Here is a 24,272-nt window from a genome sequence, read left to right as displayed (position 1 = left end):
GCTATCACAGACTGGAATATGTTCCAGGATTCCTCCGATGGCATCGAGGAGTACACCATCAGTCATTGGCTTCACCAATAAGTGCATCGATGATGCCACCCCCACAGTGACCGTACGTACATACCCCAACCAGAAGGCAACATTACACTCTGAGCTAAAGGCTAGAGCTGCCTCTTTCAAGGAGCGGGACTCTAACCCGGAAGCTTGTAAGAAATCCCGCTATGCCCTCCGACGAACCATTAAACAGGCAAAGCATCAATACAGGACTAAGATTGAATCCGACTACACCGGCTCTGACGCTCGTCGGATGTGGCAGGGTTTGCAAACCATTACAGACTACAAAGGGAAGCACAGCCGAGAGCTGCCCAGTGACACAAGCCTACCAGACAAGCTAAACTAATTTTATGCTCGTTTCAAGGCAAATAACACTGAAACATGCATGAAAGCACCAGCTGTTCCAGAAGATTGTGTGATCACGCTCTCCGCAGCCGATGTGATTAAGATCTTTAAACATGGCAACATTCATAAGGCCGCAAGACCAGACAGATTAACATGACGTGTACTGCGAGCATGCACTGACCAACTGGCAAGTATCTTCAATGACATTTTCAACCTCTCCCTGTCTGAGTCTGGAATACCAACATCTTAAGCAGACCACCATAGTCCCTGTGCCCAAGAACACTAAGGTAACCTGCTTAAATGACTACCGACCCATAGCACTCACATCTGTAGCCATGAAGTGCTTTGAAAGGCTGGTCATGGCTCACAACACCATTATCCCAGAAAACCTAGACCCACTCCAATTTGCATACCACAGATGATGCAAATGATTGCACTCCACACTGCCCTTTCCCACCTGGACAAAAGGAACACCTATGTGAGAAAGCTATTCATTGACTACAGCTCAGTGTTCAACACCATAGTGTTCTCAAAGCTCATCAAAGACCCTGGGACTAAACACCTCCCTCTGCAACTGGATCCTGGACTTCCTGAAGGACCTCCCCCAGGTGGTAAGGGTAGGTAACAACACATCCGCCATGCTGATCCTCAACACAGGGGCCTCTCCGGGGTGTGTGCTCAGTCCCCTCCTGTACTCCCTGTTCACTCATGATTGTACGGCCAGGCATGACTCCAAAACCATCATTAAGTTTGCAGATGACAACAGCAGTAGGCCTGATCACTGAGAACGACGAGACAGCCTATAGGGAGGATGTCAGAGACCTGGCCGTGTGGTGCCAGGACAACAACCTCTCTCTCAACATGACCAAGACAAAGGAGATGATTGTGGACTACAGGAAAAAAGAGGACGCATGGCAAGCGGTACCAGAGTGCCAAGTCAAGGTCCAAAAGGTTTCTAAACAGCTTCTACCCCCAAGCCATAAAACTCCTGAACATCTAATCAAATGTCCACCCAGACTATTTGCATTGCCCCCCCTCCCCTCTTTTACACAGCTGCTACTCTCTGATGTTGTGGTCCTGTGTAGCTAAGTTGGTAGAGCATGGCGCTTGTAACGCCAGGGTAGTGGGTTCGATCCCCGGGACCACCCATACGTAGAATGTATGCACACATGACTGTAAGTCGCTTTGGATAAAAGCGTCTGCTAAATGGCATATTATTATTATCATCTATGCATAGTCACATAATAACTTTACCCACATGTACATATTGCCTCAACTAACCGCCACCGCACATACTCTGTACCGGTCTCCCCCTTTATATATATAGTCTCGCTATTGTTATTTTACTTCTGCTCTTTAATGACTTGTTACTTTTATTTCTTATTCATAATTTTTTTAAACTGCATTGTTGGTTAGGGGCTCATAAGTAAGCATTTCACTGTAAGATCTACACCTGTTGTATTCGGCGCATGTGACTAATACAATTGGATTTGAATGCTGCAGTGGGGGACTTGGGGCGCCGCACTCGTTCTCTCCAGCATTCACACTATCTCGCTCCGCTCCCTCGTTACCAGGGTGCCTCCCTCCTATCTTTCTTTCTCTCTCTGTGTGTGATTCTCTCTCTCCATCTCCCCCTCTGTCTCTCCCCCCAGTCACCAGAGGGACTATGCCCATGGCTTTGATGTTTCAGTGCTGCCTGGGCCAAGCCTCTCCATGCCCGGTTTATCCTCCCTCCTTTTCCCTATCCATCTTTCTTACGCAGACTCCCCTCTCTCTCCACTAAACTAATGTTGCTCATTCCTTCCATCTTACTGATGACTAGAATCTATGCAACACATTCTCCCCTTTTCTCCTATATGCGTTTGTCTTTTTCCATTTAATCAGTGTCCCCCCCTACTGTATATCCATCTGCTGGTAGTCCTTTCTATCTTTATTCCTCTATCAGTTTGTCTCCCTCTCTTTACATCTCTATTCCTTTCCCTTTCTCTCTCCTATATCAGTCTCCTCCCCCATTCTCCCACCATGCCCAGCTTTCTTCCCCGACTCTTCAATAAGCTTTGTTTGCACTTCACTCCTCTCAGTGGCCTCTTAGAGGGCATGTGTCAGAAGTCAAAAGACAAAGGCCAAACAACGTAAACCCCTGTATGATCGACTCCATAAACACTGCTAGCCCAGCTCCATTCATCCCACTGGATAGGCCAAGTCAGAGGTGAGGAGCTACAGGCTTTTTTTAGAACCAGCTCGCTATGCTGCTTGTATATGCCCCGACATAGAGAGGACATTGAAAACACATGTTTGAACACTTTTAGGGGGATCTGTGGGGCTTTCCTCACCCTGAAGGAATGTTTGTACCCTGGCATCTGCGGTATTCACCCCCCACCCCCAGGTACTGTGAGAACATTAACGTTCCCTATTTCCATTAAAGTTAATGTTGGAGGGGCACAGGGGTTAAATAAGAGCACCTAAATGAGGTGGGAACACTCAGTCAGTCTCAGATGCTGAGAAGGGGGTCAATTCCAACTTGGTAACTAAATATCACACATTTCTGAAATATAGTAATATAGTCAAACCCTATAAGGATTTTCAATTAATACTGAGTTTCAGGTCATTGTCTGAATGGAAATTGATATAGAACAGACCCAAACTTTCAAAGGGTAATAAATCTCCTACCTTTAGCAACACATTCATTTGTATGCCACTTTGGCCTAAAAGTGTGCAATGAAATGTGTTAAACAAATAAACAAGAGGTGTGGCTGGCACAGTGACTCACCTGCCACAGAGTTGGGCCGGGGCATGAGGTAGAGTGGGATGGAGTGGGCCGTCTCCAGGCTCCTCTCTGGGATCTTGTTCAGGCTGTAGGTGGAGGCAGCCATGTTCTCATCCACGCGGTACAGGAACGAGTCTGTGCCCGAACACTTCTGGGTCTGCCACAGCTTCAGGCTACCCCGCGAGCCCTCCCCGTGCTTCCCCCCACCCCGGTCAGCATTCTCAGAGTAGCTGGTCAGTGTGGCTGTCAGATAAAAGGTAGTTTAGACAAATATATGCCGTGTTACAGTTCTTTAGAGACTCTGCTTAGTTTAAAACAGATTAAGACCCATGGAGCAAGGCACGTTTACTCTTCATTCAATTACACGCCTCAAAGTCAATGTTATAACAATAACAAAATTTCCCAACAGTAGAGCACAAGGATATAAAGCAAACATATTTAAATACAGCTCATCCTATCACCTGGCTTTTCCAAAATGTAAAGAATTTAAACATGAGTATATTAAATTGTTACAGAAAACATGGCTTTCAGTGTAAACATTTGGCATGCCAGGAAATACATGGGAAACATTACATAACTTCCACAAAATAAGTGAGCGTCTGTCCCTCACCGATGATGCCGCTGTCCCTGCTCTCCAGGGTGGAGGTGGGGCTGGTGATGGAACCATAGGCGCAGTCTCCGGAGGCGTGATTCCCGGGGGCCCCTCCGGGGGGCAGTGTGGAGCAGGGGCTGCCTGCAGGGGGGGAGGCTGTGCTGCTGGCCAGGCTGGAGCAGGGGCTGATCCGCTGGGTCACTGACATCATGCCCTGGTAGGGAGGGAGGAAGGGTCAGGTCTATACTGAAGTACAGCGATACACCGGACTGCATCAACCCATGAGAAATGATCAGGTAAATTAGCTGTGATTAAATTATGATAAGGTACAACCAGTTGACATATCTCATGTACTAAGTAGTCTACACACACGTGCACCCACACACCATAGACCGACAAGACGAGAAAGAATGCTAGGATCAGCAATCATTGATACGGTACTTGCCTGCCATATTATTCCAGTGCATGTGTAACCGTAGAGTCATCACTTTTTAATATCTTTTGATGACTCATGCAATTATTTTCATGAGTGAACAATTTTTTGCAATATAATGAATTCTAATTCAGTAGAATATCAATATGTTTAGTGAGCAAAGCAAGTAGAATAGATCCAGTTATACTTTGATCTATTGAGCAGGGGCAGGGAGAGAGAGAGGCAGGCCCACCTCCAGGCATGCTGGATTCTTATTCCAGACAATCTGTTCATCAATTATCCATGGCCCTGGCTCTAAATGAAAAACGAGTTGATTTGAACATTGGTCATTTGAAAATAAATCGGGAGATTAGTCAGAATAGCATAGAAATTCACAGGAGACCAGGATGTGTGCAGAGGTGTGAATGACTTCTTAGGGAAGGTTTGGCGCAAGACCGAGGACATCCAAGTATGGAATGCTCCTTGGTCATGATAACAACTCTGCTGTGATTCGGATGTGTTTAGGGAGGCTCCGTAGAAATGAATATAGAACGGGAGTTTCCCTCCCACCTAGCCTACCCAGACTGCTTGCGTGGGAGTGGCAGGCCTCTAAACTGGGATTTGAGAAAACCAGGGCTGGGTTTTTGTTACCACTGCAGTTTGGCACGAAGGACCGAACTAAAGGCATACTGCTGAGCTGTGTAGAACAAGGGGTGCATCTCAATAGTCTAAACAAGCTCTCCTCTCCTCTTCTCCTTCCACTCATCTCAACAGATCAGAAAGACTGATAAAGGCAAAATGGGCTAGAGTCAGATCATTCCTGATGAAGGACACCAGAGGTGGAAGGCACTAGTTGCACCAGCGGCGCCGACAGAATGGCCGCCTCGCTTCGCGTTCCTAGGAAACTATGCAGTTTTTTTTTCTTACGTGTTATTCCTTACATTAGTACCCCAGGTCATCTTAGGTTTCATTACATACAGTCGAGAAGAACTACTGAATATAAGATCAGCGTCAACTCACCATCAGTACGACCAAGAATATGATTTTTCGAGACGCGGATCCTGTGTTCTGCCTTTCAACCAGGACAACGGAATGGATCCCATGCGGCGACCCCAAAAAACGACTCCGTAAAAGAGGGAAACGAGGTGGTCTTCTGGTCAGACTCCGGAGACGGGCACACCGTGCACCACTCACTAGCATTCTCCTCGCCAATGTCCAGTCTCTTGACAACAAGGTTGATGAAATCCGAGCAAGGGTAGCATTCCAGAGGGACATCAGAGACTAATGTTCTTTGCTTCACGGAAACATGGCTCACTGGAGAGACGTTATCGGAGGCGGTGCAGCCAGCGGGTTTCTCCACGCATCGCACCGACAGAAACAAACATCTTTCTGGTAAGAAGAGGGGCGGGGGCGTATGCCTTATGGCTAACGAGACATGGTGTGATGAAAGAAACGTACAGGAACTCAAATCCTTCTGTTCACCAGATTTAGAATTCCTCACAATCAAATGTCGACCGCATTATCTACCAAAAGAATTCTCTTCGATTATAATCACAGCCGTATTCCCCCCCCAAGCAGACACATCGATGGCTCTGAACAACTTTATTTGACTCTCTGCAAACTGGAATCCATTTATCCGGAGGCTGCATTCATTGTAGCTGGGGATTTTAACAAGGCTAATCTGAAAACAAGACTCCCTAAATTTTATCAGCATATCGATTGCGCAACCAGGGGTGGAAAAACCTTGGATCATTGTTACTCTAACTTCCGCGACGCATATAAGGCCCTGCCCCTCCCTCCTTTCGGAAAAGCTGACCACGACTCCATTTTGTTGATCCCTGCCTACAGACAGAAACTAAAACAAGAAGCTCCCACGCTGAGGTCTGTCCAACGCTGGTCCGACCAAGCTGACTCCACACTCCAAGACTGCTTCCATCACGTGGACTGGGATATGTTTCGTATTGCGTCAGATAACAACATTGAGGAATACGCTGATTCGGTGTGCGAGTTCATTAGAACGTGCGTTGAAGATGACGTTCCCATAGCAACGATTAAAACATTCCCTAACCAGAAACCGTGGATTGATGGCAGCATTCGCGTGAAACTGAAAGCGCGAACCACTGCTTTTAATCAGGGCAAGGTGACTGGTAAACATGACCGAACACAAACAGTGCAGCTATTCCCTCCGCAAGGCTATTAAACAAGCTAAGTGTCAGTATAGAGACAAAGTAGAATCTCCATTCAACGGCTCAGACACAAGAGGTATGTGGCAGGGTCTACAGTCAATCACAAACTACAAGAAGAAAACCAGCCCAGTCACGGACCAGGATGTCTTGCTCCCAGGCAGACTAAATAACGTTTTTGCCTGATTTGAGGACAATACAGTGCCAATGACACGGCCTGCAACGAAAACATGCGGACTCTCCTTCACTGCAGCCGAGGTGAGTAAGACATTTAAACGTGTTAACCCTTGCAAGGCTGCAGGCCCAGACGGCATCCTCAGAGCATGCGCAGACCAGCTGGCCGGTGTGCTTACGGACATATTCAATCAATCCCTATACCAGTCTGCTGTTCCCACATGCTTCAAGAGGGCCACCATTGTTCCTGTTCCCAAGAAAGCTAAGGTAACTGAGCTAAACGACTACCGCCCCGTAGCACTCACTTCCGTCATCGTGAAGTGCTTTGAGAGACTAGTCAAGGACCATATCACCTCCACCCTACCTGACACCCTAGACCCACTCCAATTTGCTTACCGCCCAAATAGCTCCACGGACGATGCAATCTCAACCACACTGCCCTAACCGATCTGGACAAGAGGAATACCTATGTGAGAATGCTGGGGCCCCACAAGGGTGCATTCTGAGCCCTCTCCTGTACTCCCTGTTCACCCACGACTGCGTGGCCACGCACGCCTCCAACTCAATCATCAAGTTTGCGGACGACACAACAGTGGTAGGCTTGATTACCAACAACGACGAGATGGCCTACAGGGAGGTGAGGGCCCTCGGAGTGTGGTGTCAGGAAAATAACCTCACACTCAACATCAACAAAACTACGGAGATGATTGTGGACTTCAGGAAACAGCAGAGGGAACACCCCCCTATCCACATCGATGGAACAGTAGTGGAGAGGGTAGTAAGTTTTAAGTTCCTCTGCATTAACATCACAGACAAACTGAATTGGTACACTCACACAGACAGCATCGTGAAGAAGGCACAGCAGCGCCTCTTCAACCTCAGGAGGCTGAAGAAATTCGGCTTGTCACCAAAAGCACTCGCAAACTTCTACAGATGCACAATTGAGAGCATCCTGGCGGGCTGTATCACTGCCTGGTACGGCAACTTCTCCGCCCACAACCGTAAGGCTCTCCAGAGGGTAGTGAGGTCTGCACAACGTATCACCGGGGGCAAACTACCTGCCCTCCAGGACACCTACACCACCCGATGTTACAGGAAGGCCATAAAGACCATCAAGGACAACAACCACCCGAGCCACTGCCTGTTCACCCTGCTATCATCCAGAAGGCGAGGTCAGTACAGGTGCATCAAAGCTGGGACCGAGAGACTGAAAAACAGCTTCTATCTCAAGGCCATCAGACTGTTAAACAGACACCACTAACATTGAGTGGCTGCTGCCAACACACTGACACACCTCCAGCCACTTTAATAATGGAAATTGATGGGAAATGTAAAATATATCACTTTAAACAATGCTACCTAATATAATGTTACATACCCTACATTATTCATCTCATATGCATACGTATATACTGTACTCTATATCATCGACTGCATCCTTATGTAATACATGTATCACTAGCCACTTTAACTATGCCACTTTGTTTACATACTCATCTCATATGTATATACTGTACTCGATACCATCTACTGTATCTTGCCTATGCTGCTCTGTACCATCACTCATTCATATATCTTTATGTACATATTCTTTATCCCCTTACACTGTGTATAAGACAGTAGTTTTGGAATTGTTAGTTAGATTACTTGTTGGTTATTACTGCATTGTCGGAACTAGAAGCACAAGCATTTTGCTACACTCGCATTAACATCTGCTAACCTTGTGTATGTGACAAATAAAATTGGATTTGATTTGATTTAAGATGCACCCAACGTGTGGAGTGTGGAAAGTGGGTCAGGCTTTAAGGCGGAGTCGCTCCAGCATCGTTGGATCTGCCATTGGATAGGCCACCGTGGAGGCACACTGCTTAGACAAGAGGATGTGGCATGCGGCGGGCAGTTTTCACGACTGAGGTAGCGGGTTACCATCCCCTGGGCCTCAGCTGCCCTAGGTCATGGTATGTTGGTTCTGCTCTGCAGGAGTGAAGGAGAGCCTAGCGCCCCTCACTCTGAGCTAGGTTATCCATAACTCATAGGATTGATCTTCACAAACATCTTCTGAGCCAGCGCATAGTGGCGTCATGGACCATTGAGTTCGCCGTAAACAAATGACGTAATCTACAAAATGGTTCACTTGGTTCCGACGCTTCAGAGGCCTTGGAAAGTGATTTGCACATCCAACTGTTTGGGGGTGTGCTTCTATAGCTGTGGGGCCCTTATAAGCTGGACAACATTGCATGTTGGCCACCTACAGTAGTGACTACTCATCTAGGAGAAAGCCTGCACTTTGTATCCTGATGCCATGATGGGTCTTTAAAGACTCCAAAGTATTGACAAACTAATAATAATATACTGTAACAGTGCATGACAAAAGGGTGTGTAACCTACCTGCCCGTGGTCGTGGTCGTCCATGCTCTTACTGTGCTCTAGTGTGTGTGTAGTGTGCGTGTGTGTAACCTACCTGTCCGTGGTCGTGGTCGTCCAAGCTCTTACTGTACTCTAGTGTGTGTGTAGTGTGCGTGTGTGTAACCTACCTGGCTGTTGTCGTGGTCGTCCATGTCGTACTGTACTCTAGTGTGTGTGTAGTGTGCGTTTGTGTAACCTACCTGTCTGTTGTCGTGGTCGTCCATGTCGTACTGTACTCTAGTGTGTGTGTAGTGTGCGTGTGTGTAACCTACCTGGCTGTTGTCGTGGTCGTCCATGTCGTACTGTACTCTAGTGTGTGTGTAGTGTGCGTGTGTGTAACCTACCTGGCTGTTGTCGTGGTCGTCCATGCTCTTACTGTACTCTAGTGTGTGTGTAGTGTGTGTAACCTACCTGCCCGTGGTCGTCCATGCTCTTACTGTACTCTAGTGTGTGTGTAGTGTGCGTGTGTGTAACCTACCTGTCCGTGGTCGTGGTCGTCCATGCTCTTACTGTACTCTAGTGTGTGTGTAGTGTGCGTGTGTGTAACCTACCTGGCTGTTGTCGTGGTCGTCCATGTCGTACTGTACTCTAGTGTGTGTGTAGTGTGCGTGTGTGTAACCTACCTGGCTGTTGTCGTGGTCGTCCATGCTCTTACTGTACTCTAGTGTGTGTGTAGTGTGTGTAACCTACCTGCCCGTGGTCGTGGTCGTCCATGCTCTTACTGTACTCTAGTGTGTGTGTAGTGTGCGTGTGTGTAACCTACCTGTCCGTGGTCGTGGTCGTCCATGCTCTTACTGTACTCTAGTGTGTGTGTAGTGTGCGTGTGTGTAACCTACCTGGCTGTTGTCGTGGTCGTCCATGCTCTTACTGTACTCTAGTGTGTGTGTAGTGTGCGTGTGTGTAACCTACCTGTCCGTGGTCGTGGTCGTCCATGCTCTTACTGTACTCTAGTGTGTGTGTAGTGTGTGTGTGTGTAACCTACCTGTCCGTGGTCGTGGTCGTCCATGCTCTTACTGTACTCTAGTGTGTGTGTAGTGTGCGTAACCTACCTGGCTGTTGTCGTGGTCGTCCATGTCGTACTGTGAGCCCGGCTGTCCCTCATTCATCTTGTCTCCCAGGAGGAAGCCCAGGCGCGTCATCAGGGTGTTGGCTGCCTCGTCCACAGAGGGAGGGGGCCCCAGCTCCTGGCTCTCCTCACCTAGAGGGAGAGTTGGAGGGATGGAGATGGGGAAGGAGGGCGAGAAAGGATTCAGGTCAACACCACAGTACAGAGATACAGATAGCAGAACAATTATGTATTGATCTGCAGCAGATTAAGCCTGAGGGATCAATTCTCAATCCGGAACCATAATGAGGCAACTCCTTGATCTAGTCAAAGAGCCGTTTGCTTGCTCTCAGTTTAATTGAAAGAATCATGTGCACTGCTCAACCACCAAAGACAACCACCAAATCTCTCACCACAACACACACATAACTTAGAGATTAATGTACAGAGCTCGTAACAATTCTTCCAGACACAACAACACTACAGTTCCTACAACAAATCCCTTTGGAGGAAGTTCCTGTCTCTTACACACCCTGGAGATCAATCTGTCCTTCACAACAGATGCAAGCTATCCCACAATCCTCTGCGGGAGGACGTCGGGTGGACTGTACATCGATCCTACAGTATGTGAAAAGCAGAGGGATGGAGCGAGGTGAGCACAGCTTTGGGGAGAGCAAACGGGCTCTGGGACACTGAGGAAGACCGGAATAAACAGGGGAGGGCTTGGAAGGATTAAGAACCCATTTCTATTATTCAGACCAGGACCCCTCCACAAAAACAAGTCTGGGAGATGACTTCATTTCGCCTCACTGTTAAGGTTGTCTGTCATGAGCATTCCAAGCACAATTTCTGCCACGTATTAGTAGCTTGTGTTCTAGTAGGAGCTGTCCCTGCTTAAATATCCCCCTCTTTCACGTCTCTTAATGCTAAGGACAATTTGGCTAATCTTCTTGATTAAACAGCATGTTCATATTACATCAGGCAATCAAGTTAATCAAGCTACTGGAATGCTCCGAGCATGTGCTTAATCCTCTGTGATGTTATTTAACTAGCTGACAGTTGTATTAGCATAAACAAGCATCAGTGTAGTCTGCACTCCGAGCCAATAGAAGGCCCTGGAACGGCTCTCATCATCACTACGTGTTTAACATCCAAATGAGGCAGCAGTCAGTCCAACACCAAGACGGCAGATGGGAGAGGACCAACGCCCCGTCTCAATGACGGAGTGGAGCGGAGAGAAAGAAGGAAGAGAAAGAGAGGAGTAGGCGAGGTGACACTTTCTGGAAGTAGCGGAAACCAGTAAAAACAGGAGACTGCCATCTGGACACCCTGGTCTGTTTGACCTGTGGCCACCAGCCACCGCCCCTACACCACCACAGACCATAAATGTGTATCAATGGAGACAACCCTGTGTGTCGACTACTCCGCTGTGTCAAAATAAAACTCCCCAACAATGGGCACACATGGCAACAGGCAGTTGTCCACCAATGGACATTCTAGAGTGGTGGGAGTGTTATTTACTTAACACATCATAGTACTGTCACTGTTAGAACACACACCTACACGCACACTGGCTATAAAATGGCTGATTAGTCACCTATGCCTAAGGGAGAGGGATATGGCACCACAGCTGAGAAATTAGACTGCATAGAATCATTGATCTTCATTTTAATGTATTCTCTCGACCTAAATATGCCAACTACAAGCACATAAAAAAATAGAACAGCTCTTTAGAGATGATCTTTTCTTTCAGAACATGTGAGCCTAAAAATGGCACAGAATTTTTTAGAATAAACGCATACAAATCCAGACACTCGTTCACCTGGATGAAACATATAGACCTGGAAAAGAATCGCGTACATTACAGTGCTCTGGTGGTTCTCCTTTTCCTCCCTCACGCCACAGAATCTCACCCTGCTGAAGAAGTACAATAATGCAGATGGTCGTCATGGCAACTATCAGTGCACCACGGAATGTGCTCCTGGTTGCGCGAGGGCGTCTCTCTTTCTTTCCATCTCTCTCTCCAGCTCTAGCCCTTTCGCACAGCCTCTCAAGACCTCATTCTGTCTTTCTTCCACTGGTGGACTATAATTACTGCTGGATCCCACCACTGACACCATTATGACAGTAAATCTCTACAAGGCACATGGCTGGAAAATGTTGTTCATCAAACATGTCTGTTCAGAGGTTTCTCAAGCAGTACAGCCGCTAACAATGACATTCTTTATAACTGAATAGCGTTGGATCCTTACTGGGACGGACACTTAATGTCCCCCCCTAGAACAGAAGAGACACACATCTATACTAGAGTGCGCTGTTAACCCCTCCTGGAGAGAGATGTAGACAGTGGCCATTAAATAGGTCAGACTGGCTGCAGGGTGCTGGAGACTGACGGGGGTTAGAGGTGGGGGGTCATTTCAGCAACAGGAATTTTAACAGGAGAGCAGGGGAGATGGATGGATTTATGACTAACAGGTTATCCCTGTTTGAATGACCCCTGTTGCATTCATCTGCCAAGGAAAACACAGTTACAGTGGTCCAGAGAACACACTGCAGACTGGAACTAGCTCGTTCTGGGCAGTTTAGGCCAAGCTTGGGTCACTGCAAGAAACCTCAAAAATGGCAATCCAGTGCATTGACAGAACCAATCCTCGTGAGCTGCCCAACATTGTGATAACTAGTGACTGGCCATGTCTGTAGTAAAGGGAGTTGGACAGCGGAGGGTCACAACAACTAAATTAACTATGTTCTGTTGGTCTGCCATGACGCCCCCCTTTTCCACACTAGTTAATCCAAACAATAACAGCAGTAGCGTCTCCTCAGCTCAGATGTTTAAGTCATTCCACTCTGGGATACAAGACCCATGGGGACCCCTCGTAAACATCCCAAAGTACTTTGGTCCCCGCCTCCTCCATCTCCCAGCAAGCTCTGCTCTAACCAGGCGTGGTTCCCGTAAGAGACACCGTTAATTATTTGTTTGTGTTTACGGCAGAAAAATAAAAGATCAGTTCGGTTGAGGAAACATCATGCCTTCTCTTTTCCAGCAGCTGTAATGCGCAAAGGTCTCAAAACAGGAGAGGCGATAGCAATTGGCTAAGTGGTTTTTGAGTGATGGCATATTAACCAATGACTGATATATCATAGCTGGCAGAGGTGGTCAGGCTTCAACCCCAACATTTGAATGGCAAAGCCCTTGGAAAGTAGACCCCTCCTTCCAATGCCAGTAGTGACTAAGCCTTTTGAAACAGCATGTGAAAAAAGCTTATGTTGCACTGAAATAGAACACCCCACCACACAGCAGTGCATTTAATAGCTACAGAACGCTGACTGACGCTAGGAACCCTTAATCTAATCATTTTATTATCATTCCAATGGCACTGACACATTGTTTCCAACTCCTCTGAAGTAGGTTCCCAATGCTTAGAAATCATTACTGTACTTCTACAAATCACAACTGTCTTGTAACGCAACTGAATAAAAAAATAATAATAATTGTATTGAAAATAAAATGCCATCATAGGCAGCAGTTTGAGTGGCGGGTCATCTTAACAACACATACTGAACTTGTTGGCAGGTCACCCCATCGTTTGGATTACAGTTTTGGTGGAGAGTCGGAGTTGATATTCTATTTTTAAGACAGACAGACGCAGACAGAGAGAGACAGACAGAGATAGACCTATAGGAGGTAAGATCACAATGCCCGTAAGCGCTATGCTCCGAAAGTACATGTCCGAAAATAAGTCAGCAAGCTGGTTTGAGTTAGTGGAGCTGCACAGAGTGGAGTGACTTCAGAGGTTCTGGGGGTGGGTGGTGGAAGAGAGGCAAGGCTGGGAGATGAATGAGATGGGTCTATCTGTATGGAGATCCAGGAATAAATACCCTCAAAATATGCTGGAGACAGTATTAAAAACAGTTGTGGAGACAGTAACTTGAGCAATTAAACAATTAAATGCTACACTTCCTGTGCCAGCAAGAGTTAACAAACCACCTATCATTTGTTTACAGTCATCTGTGTTACAGTTAAACTGTGTACTCCATATCTCACAAATGAACTGAAATGACATAAAACCTCAGTTCAATACAATATTCTTTGTTCTCTAGAGACACTATCCAAATCCCTCCATTTGTATATCCACATGTCCAACTAAATCTCCCTTAATCGAGACGGATGACATCTCAGCCATGCCTCTGGTCCATCTCCATCTCTCATCGTGACACACAGAGGCATTTCAATGGATCAAATGTAATGAGCTGACAGAGGCGATAATGGCGGAGGTCAAATATATGTCATTATCACAGGGTATATTACAGACAGATGCCATGCCTCATCATCCACACCCTCCTGTCGCTCACTGATACCTTGCTCTGGTGAGGGGAGGAACGAGGCCTACGAACTACAGAACACAGTGAGCGCTTATTAGTCAAATGTGCTATCAATCATTGAGTAATACTAATGATCGTCTAATGGAGTCAGGTGGGCAGAGAGAGAAAGAAGAGCTGCGATGGACAATGAGACAGCGATTGACCGCTTTCAATAACTCTCCTCCTCCTCTCCATTTCTTCCCTCTATTCTCACCTTCTCTGTCCATTTCTTGTCCATCACTTCCTCCAGTGTGGCCCGTCTCAATGTGAGGCAGCTCTGAGGTGTGCCCATGGGACAAACAGCAGATATCTAACAACAATCTCTGGAGTAACGAGGCCGCATGACCAACTCCTGCTGCCATAGTGTCGCCTACACAACCCTGTTCCCGGCGCCGCAGCAAACACCTTTGTCGTGAACACCTCACCCCTGTGCGGACACATGTCTTCCTCATTGACGCGGTGCAATCCATGATAGGTAAGTGTTGTACCCCCACAATGAGCGCAAAAGCAGCTCTTGCTAAAATAGGTCTGTATAGTTCCAGTAGTCTGATGTAAAATGAGCTGGGCTGCTTTGTCCTGGTTCTTTTTTCCTACATTGGAGCTGGGACGGGACGGTGGAGGGGGGAGGCGAGGCCTGCGCTGGCGGTTTGGTTGTTCTGTAAGGCTTCAGAGAATACCACTGGCTGAGACTTCAACAGAAACCATAAGGAGTCTGAAAGGGTTGGAGTCCAAACACCACAGAGCAAGGGAAGAAAGGAGGGAGAGAGAGGGAGGTGGGCCAGCGAGAAACCACCAAACTCATTCAGCGACCTCAGCAATGCTCTCTGCCTTTCTTTATGAAAAGGTGCTGTTAAAGTTGGGAGAAACGTCACACACACACGCGCTCTCTCACTCAGACAGATCAGGTCCTGACAGACCGAAGGGGGTCAGGCTTACCGGAACAGTGCATATCCAGGTCAGTATTCTTGGCACAGGGAGAGGTTAATGTAGGGAGGCAAAGCACCAATTCTGGAATGGGAGAACCCCCCCCCCTACAAGCATACATTCACAGAGAAAGGCAGACAGAAAAAGGGCAGGGAGCCACAGATAGGAGGAGAGAGGGAACCACTAACCAGACAGCGAAAGAGAGAGAGGGCTGGCTTGTGAAGAGGAGGACCAGAGCACAGATGGTAATGCTTATGGGAAGTGTGTCAACCCAGGCTGTGCAGGGGGAGGGTAGTTACTCTGTTGTTGAGTCACGGGGACGGTAAAACGAGGGGCCCAGGGTCATCACCCCTTTAACCTTGCTTCCCGAGAGCCGTCTGCAGCGGACAAGGGGGTGTCGGAGTCAGGGTGGTTCATGTGTCATTGCTTTTAAGAGATGGCCAATCTGTCATCCCTGCATGTCTGGTAGGGTCAGTGGATGGCCTTGTCTTGTTTATGCAACAAGATACCATACCTGCTGTTTGTTAGCTTTACCAAGACATCTATATCCAGCCACAACAGCTGCACTACAGTAAGCACTGGGTGTCGTCTGATGGAGTTTGCGTATGTGTTTAAGTTAACACACAAAACATAAGTACGGTAACTATAAATGTTGTTGCAACAAGTCTAGAGACAACTCTTGAAAACAAGTATAAAATTAGTAGGAACAGACACAGAATTCAAACAAAAATATGTTGTTTCTCTGCCGCAGGGAGGGGATAACAAAGGGAGTAATTAGGAAACATGAAACTCAAAGTGAAAAGTTTAAGACATTTTAGTGGCAATTCAAGCACGCATTCCATTAATTGTGGTTTGAAAAACAAAAGCAACCAACTAAAGCATGTCTGTGTCTGACATGTGAAAAGAAAGGGGAATGCCCACAAACTGTTAAGAATAGATGCTCCCTGAGTTTTAATGTAGCAGTATTCTGACCACAGCAGGTTTTTGTCCGGCTTTCACAATGTGAGAACAGTGGGAATATTTATAGATTGGACAAGTGATTACAAAGTGAGTCCTTCCACGGTTTGTTTCTTGACAAGCAGATGTGAAGACTGAGTTCACCAGGCAGCTTTTGGAGATGCCAGCAGTGCACCAAATCGTGGCCTACTATGTGGAGCTGGAGAGAGTTGAGAGACCTAGAAGAGAATCACACTCTGGGCTGTGGGGAAGCGGTTTCAGACGAGTGTGTCATTTGGAGCGAGAGCCATGTCTTTATGACAAACACAGCTTCCTAAGAAAATTTTTTAATGGATGAGGGAATAAAACAGACAGGAATATCAGCAAATGGTCAAAGCCCGCTCTCCTTTAAGCTTCCAGTGGGCAACAGTTAGGAGGAGACATCATCCTCTCCAGAATGATACAAGACAGAAGTATTCCAGCTGTGCTATTGCAGTCCTTTCTTCTCTCTTTTTAAAGTAACTGTCCAGCGTTTCCAGATTTCTATGAACTATGACCTATAATAATTCATTACAATGAGTAAAATAATTAAAACATTTAGTAAGGGAAACTAGGTTTGTTAAAAAGCAGCTTTCTGTGTTGGAAGGGTGTGGGTGTACCCCAACAACAGAACGGTGTGGGCGTATACTGGTCATCAAAAATATGAATACGAGTAGATTGCCGATTGGCCAGCTAATCCTCCTCTATGAGGAAATATTGAGCATTTTTGAAACTGTCTGTTTTGAGATACAAGTTTGAGGTGGGGTTTTTCTAATGTTTAGATTAGAAAAAAACAATAACATGCATTTTGTTTTACCCGAATTTAGAACCAGCTTTAAATCATACAGATTCTGTTGAATGATGTTAAATGCTCTTTAGGAATTTTCAAAAGCTAAAGATATACAACTACCACCTGAATAAAGAACAGTATCATCTGCATAAAAATGAACATCCGCTGTTTCAATAAGATCCCCCAATGTTGTTGATATACAAAATGAACAACAGTGGGCCCAAAATAGAACCTTACGGAACACCTGAGCACATCTCTATGGACTCAGATTTACAACCATCCGCTATTAAACATTGGTTTACAAATTACCTAACAAATCGTACACAATCTAGAGCATGACCAGAAATTCCACAACATTTTAACCTTTGCACTAACACAGCATGGTCCACAGTGTCAAATGCCTTCAACAAATCAATAAAGACAGACACGCAAAGTAACTTCTTGTCAAGAGCACAGTGGATGTCATTTAAAACCTTCAATGTTGCTGAAACAGTGCTGTGGCCAGACCTAAAAACCCAATTGCATTCCATTTAAGATCTTGTTTTCTCCAGTAACTTCAGTACCTTTGACAGTACAGACAATTTTGATATGGGTCGATAGTTGTCAAGTAGCAAAGGATCTCCACCTTTCAGGAGAGGCAGTACAAAAGCAGATTTCCATAACTTGGGGATTTCCTTAACATCAAGTGTAAGGTTAAAAATACATGTTAAGGGGGAGCAATAATGTCTGCAGCTAGGTGTAGGAAGCGGGGGTCTAGTTCACCAGGACACGGGCAAACTTTTTTCCATCAATTTCTTTCAGGGCTTTACACACTTCTGAAACAGAGAAGGATGAAAAAGGAGAACCTGGTGAAGGAGTGCACAGGAGTGTCAGGTAAATTCATAGGGGGCTCATATATTCCTTTGACCTTTTCAAATAAACTGCCTGCATCTAAAAAAATGCTGATTCAAGGCTTTCAGAATAGAGGTTCTCTCAGTTACAAATCTGTGTGTCTACCAACAATTGTTTAGGAAGCTGTGTATCTTTTTTGCACTCCAAACCTTTCACTACTTGCGAAAATGTGGATGGATTATTTAAATTAGTAAGTAGATTTCAAGTAGTGGTCTGCTTTCAATTTACAGATCATAGCCACTCCCATATTTCAAAGACGTTTAAAAGCCATCCAATCGTCTGCCGAACCAGCCCCTCTTGCTTTAGCCCACATAGCATTTAGTTCCCTTATGATTTTAGTAAGATCCTTAGTAAACCAAGGGTTCTCCTTATTCCTGCATTTTTTAAAGGGGCCTACTGCATACATCCTGGAATGCGTTGTGGAAGTAAGAAAAGGCTAGTTCAACATCAGGGATTAATTCCATTCTATTCCATTTAATGCTTGATACATCATGTAAAAAACCTTGAAAATCAATCCGCTTCCAGTTTCTTTTCTTAATGACATGTTGAGATTTCTTTGGAATCTCTCACAGGCAAAAGCACAGTGATCACTTATGTCATTTGCAAAAATACCAGAAGCATTAAAATGACGAGTATTGGTTAAGATCAAATCAATCAAGAAGAGGATTTCAGAAGATACTTTATATTCAACCTCGTTACACTGTTGACAATCTGAGTGAGATGATGGGTAGTGCATAGAATGTAGAGTTGATCAGAGCTAGATGTTAACCTGTCCTGATTCAGATCACCCATCAGGACAAACTCAGAATAGACAATCTGTGATAACGATTTGAAAATACAATCCAGAGAGCCAACAGTAGAAGATGGTCTATAACAACAAGATACAACAATATCTAAAGATGAGCCAAGTTTTAGGTTCAAAGACAGATATTCAAATTGCTGAGGTTTAGTAACTTTTATGTATACAGCGACACCACCAACCTTAGATTTACGATTTGTATGAAAAACATTGTAACCATTTGTCAATATTTTTGTCTGTAATAGATTTTTTGAGCCAGGTTTCAGAAAGAATAAATACATCAGGGTCGGCAGTTTCTATCCATATATTGTCAAAATCAAGTTTCGGCAGAAGACTTCTTACATTCATACGCAAAAACTTCAGGCCACTCTGACTACTTCATTTGGAAGGGATAAGAATGTCAGGACCTGGATTAGATTGCACATTTCCTGACAATAGATGAAGCAAGATAATGGCAGGTCTAGATCGAGGGTTACAACATTAGGTTTGACAGACAGCACTTGAAGGAGAATCCAGAGTCACCAGAGTCTTTAACACCACATATTTCAGGAGAAGTGTGTGAAGTCCAGAGACATGGTTAAGTACCAAGGGAACAGTCCTGACATGTAAGAGCTCGATTTCTCCCATATTGTTTGGGAGAAATGTGCATAGTTCTCACGTGCATTGCCGGAGCAAGCGTCGGGTTTCTCACCATACTCAAGGGAGAAACAGTCATATTTCCTCATTCACAGAGTAAAGGGCTCTAAAAGTATCGGCAACATTGTAAAAGCCAAGGGTAGACAACAGCAAAATGAACAAGAGCAACATGTTCGTTTATTGCCCTAAGAGTTACTAATTAAATTGTCCAACATCAATAAAAAGTCAGCGATGTATGCGTATGACGTAGGCGAGCAAAGCTCCGGAGAGAGAGTGGCGAGGACACCTGTACCAGAATGAGAGGGACAGACCAGGGCAGGCGGGGAGCAAACAAGCAGAGAGATCAGTTCTCTGGCCAATAGCATAGATGAAAACAAAGATTCGAAGAGTTAACATTATTTGGGTAAACAGTGCATTTGTAAAATATTCAGACCCCTCAACTTTTTCCCCAAAAATTTCAATACAGCCTTATTCTAAAATGGATTAAATACATTTTTCCCTTATCAATCTACACATAATACCCCATAATGACAAAGCAAAAACTTTTATTTTTTTTGCAATTCTATTACAAGTATTCAGACCCTTTGCTATGAGAATCAACATTTATCTCTGGTGCAACCTGTTTCCATTGATCATCCTTGAGATATTTCTACAACTTGGACAGAGTCCATATGTGGTAAATTCAATTGATTGGACATGATTTGAAAAGGCCCTGCCAAGCCGCACTGCTTCTTGACACTGCTCTCTTAACCTGGAAGCCAGCCGCACCAACGTGTCGGGGGAAACACTGTACAACTGGCGGCCTAAGTCAGTGTGCATGCGCCCAGGAGTCTCTGGAGTGCGATGGGAGAAGGACATCCTGGCCGGCCAAATCCTCCCACAAGGACGACGCTGAGCCAATTGTGCTCCACCTCATGGGTCTCGCAGTCGCGGCCGGCTGCAACACAAGCCCAGGATCGAACCTGCGTCTATAGTAACGCCTCTAGCACTGTGATGCAGTGCCTTAGACCGCAGCGTCACTCACGAGGCTCCGAATGCACTGTAAGCTAACAGAATATTAACTTTTAAAAGTGAGATTTTCACTGGAAAATTACTTTAAGACATGTAGAGGGTATGAATCCCTTAAAAGTGACAGCGGTTGATCAGTGAACTCTGGAGTTAACTGGAGCTCTGCTCCAGAGAGCTCTGCTCTTGGGTATACAACATTTCTCAAACCGTCTGTCTGCTGGGACGAGCTGTCATTCGTTACATGGGAGAACACCGCAATATGATTTACCCCCACCCCCCGGGCAGGACTTCAAAGTGTTCAGAGCTCGTATACTTCCATCATCCTTAGGCCAGAAAAAAGACTGAAATCTGGCATGAGAGCTACAGTAGTTGTCTGGGCAAGAGTAGCCACGCTCCTCAAAAGCTAACAAAGAACTATGTGCTGTTTCAAGGTCCCTTACTTGAGTTTAGCTGGAGTTCAACTCCTTCCAGGGGTTTAAGGAGAGGGTCTGTGAGGTAAACGTTGCCAGAAAACTGATTGCAGCTTGAAGAGACAACATAGTCCTGTCATGTAAAAGCACTGCTCTTGATACCTCCCCTCGCTTTTGAACCAACCAATGTGTTTACTGACTGTGAAAAGGGTTACTTGTTTTCCAAGGAAGTGTCATTCTAGGATTAAAATCATTCCTCAGGTTAAAACAGCATGGAGACGTCTTCCTGGTGGATTGGCACATGCCTGCATGCTCCACTCTAACCAACACATTTCAAGGTGACAAATCCGGTCTGTCATCTTTGCTATCTCCTAGCTTGTTTAATACTCCCAATATAAAATATTTAGTGTCTATTCTCTGCAATAGCACTACCTCATTATGTCTGAAGAGCTGAACAAACACAAAAAAGGAGATCTGAGTGCCAGATGTTGCATTTCTATTTACATGGTGAGATATTTAGAGACAGAGAATTGGGTTAAGAACCACTTTCTAGCATGCAACAACAACTTACATAAGCCCACCCAACAGTGAATACACTGGTGCAGAGCACAAAGAGTTGAACCAGTCACATCGCAGGCACTACTACAAAAAAACACTGCTAACAATTCTACGTCCTTGTTCTCTCCTGGCTATTCCTCATTGGATGGAGATGCTAACTCTGAGAGAGAACCTCCCCATCGCCCCAGAACGCCAAAGGACACACCTTCCATTAAAGCTTATGCTTACAGTTCCCTTTGGTTTCCCCCTGGAGCACTCAAAGGAAGCCAATGAGAGGAAAGGAGGAGAGTGTAGGTTAGCGGATGGGGGCAATACGAGGGGAATTAATAAGATGGTGTAAGTACATCATGGGCGTAGAAAATCCCTCCAGGGACAGATGACATTTCTCTGCGGCAGCACTTTCCAGGAAGAGAAGGGCTTTACAATACCCTCCTCTACAGGGGGCTGGGCTGTCACTATGATGGATTCACAAATCCTGCTAACGAGATTACAGAGTAAGAAAATATGTTTGTGAGCGAGCGGTCTGCACAGCACCCACAGGCCGGCCGAGTAGTGTGTCACGTGTGCAATCGTGCGTGTGCAGCACTCGTTTGTGTGTGAGAGTAGGATATTCCTTATATGTGACTTCTATAGTCAAGACATAGTTGAGAGATCGATTAAAAAGCCAGTGTCTCTGAATAAATGTCAGTGTAAGTACATGTAGCCCAGCACATACTTTATCATATGTCATGCATCTCTTCCACATAGCTGGAAGAGCGTGGGTTGAATCCATAATACACCCTAGGAGTAGGAGTCTTGTCTTGATCATTCATTAACAGGAAGTGGTGGGGTTGAATAGATTTCACAATTAGAACCTGCCATCTGCACTGGGCTACAGGATCAAATTAGCCACGAGACATGCTGAACGCCAAAGCCAATGTCTTGAATCCTAAGAAACAACACTATGACAAAAACAAAGCACTTCATAAAAGCAGACGTGATGCTACTGTACCGCAAAAGCAACTCCACTTCTTTGATCTAGCATTGCTCATTCACAATGGCAGATGGGGGGAAAAAATGGCGGTGGTAGCCAGCAAATCTATCACAATCCCATCTACACACACCTCCGCTGTCACAGGCTGACCCTTCATCTCCGAGAGGCCTGGGATGTGAGCCGCGGTAACACACGCCCCACATTACTGAGCCATTACTCGTGAGGTGTCTACGAGGTGAAGCCTCCCGCATTGGGTCATCCATCAGGCTAGTTGACTGTGAGAGTCACCGCCATAGTGTGTACTGGACTGTGCAACGCCATAATGGCCTCCGTAAATAGAGTAGAAACACGATCACTAGCATACATGCTACAGTACGAGAGCAGCACTAACAAGTGAGTAGTCACTAGCGCCTGCTCGGTGATAGATGGCAAGTGCAGACGATTTAGTCCACTGCTATTGTTGAGGTTATTATCCAATTAGCTGGCATGCTTAGTTGGATTGACGTACAAGAGCAATTTTCACGAGCACAAGACATTCAACGGGAATAGCTCTGGTAGGTCATATTACAAAAACAATAACAGGTCATATTGAACAGCCCTGGCTAGTACAATGAGAGTCATCATTTATGGGGTATTGCAGGGCTATGTAAACAGAACACAACGATAACACAACGATAACAATAAGAAATGGATGCTGTGACAATGACATAGGCGCTCACTTAAATAGCAATAATGTTTACAGGAAACAAGAAAAAGAAAACAGGGCAAACCTATTGACTTTTATGATTGGGCTTAAATAGCACACTGTATGACTTCAATAGGACTTTAGAGGCCCGTTTCTATGGTTTTCTATTGCCAATAGGGTCCCTGGGAATGCAAGAGTAAAAAGTGTCAAGTTTAAATACCAGAATATCTACTGTACTGTGCATTTTACAGATTTAGTTTCTACAGTGAGAAGACTAACTGAAGACTACGAAACCCTTATCGACCAAAGCAATAAGGTGAAAAATGGAAAACAGGCAATACTCCAAAACACTGAAATACAGTGTTGAAAAAGATTACATTGCGATAAGACCCCAGTTGGGTATGACCTCCACAGTGGCAAAATGACCAACACGAGCTAGGTTTCCATCCAATAGGTGACAGATTTTCATGCAAATATTCTAAACTCTGCATTTTCCCACCAGAGATGTTTCCATCAAATTGACTTGTTGCAGATAAAATGCTGTGCGTGATGACATAGCACACACAAAAATAACTCTTGCAGTTAAATTCCCATGTACCCAACAGAAAATACAAGTTAAATGGGTTTTTATTGCATTTTATACTCTACTGATGTGTTTCCTAAAATGTGTTATATAGCGAATGTTCCCACTCTGCTTTTGGCAAGTGTGCTCTAGCCATCAGCTTGCAGATACAGTGCGGGTATAGCCTACAGGATGAGATTATTATGGACCAAAGAGATTGATTATTTTTATTTGTCAAACGGTAGCCAAGCATCGATGATCATATCACCTTGCACCTTCACCAACCTGTAAAGTACATCATAACTTAATCTGTAGCCTAATAAACTGCCGAGTCGTAGTGGGAAGAATACAACATATCATCCCGTGAATCCAAGTTTACTTCGATATGATGATTATATAAAAAATATATTTAAACCTCCATTTCTCACATAATTAACTTTACTGACACAAAAAGATCACAGTTTGTCTAGCGTATTTTGGAAAGTTTACCGACAAATTTATTTTCACGACATGTACTTTACTTGCATAAAAAGGTTGGACGTAAACCTGCTTACTATCTGCATTATGTTCTGTCTGAGCATTAGACTTTAATAAAGAGCCCATTTCTTTCTTATTAAACCTCCTTTGAGACAGTCTTCTTTACATTTGACTGTGGCCATCTGGTCAGTCCATTGCTGCCAGTAGTATGTGTCAATGTTGATACCTCAGATGATGTGGAGTT

General features: G+C 45.2%; 1 protein-coding gene across 4 annotated transcripts in view; it reads right to left on the bottom strand.

Moving 5' to 3' along the window:
- Positions 1 to 24,272, bottom strand: part of LOC124015047 (protein TANC2-like) — a 141,364-nt gene that overhangs the window by 19,418 nt on the left and 97,674 nt on the right. For 3 of the 4 annotated variants that reach the window (XM_046329925.1, XM_046329926.1, XM_046329927.1), the window contains 3 exons: positions 9,983 to 10,131; positions 3,777 to 3,972; positions 3,170 to 3,409 (listed from right to left, as the gene is read on the bottom strand). In XM_046329925.1, coding sequence (XP_046185881.1) covers positions 3,170 to 3,409; positions 3,777 to 3,972; positions 9,983 to 10,131 — 585 coding nt within the window. Of the gene's footprint in view, positions 1 to 3,169; positions 3,410 to 3,776; positions 3,973 to 9,061; positions 9,090 to 9,982; positions 10,132 to 24,272 lie in introns of those variants that run through there. The other variant, XM_046329929.1, reaches the window with a different exon arrangement.

This window comes from Oncorhynchus gorbuscha, linkage group LG26 (genome assembly GCF_021184085.1).
Source record: "Oncorhynchus gorbuscha isolate QuinsamMale2020 ecotype Even-year linkage group LG26, OgorEven_v1.0, whole genome shotgun sequence".
Taxonomy (NCBI): domain Eukaryota; kingdom Metazoa; phylum Chordata; class Actinopteri; order Salmoniformes; family Salmonidae; genus Oncorhynchus; species Oncorhynchus gorbuscha.
This window is presented reverse-complemented; position numbering and strand designations above follow the sequence as displayed.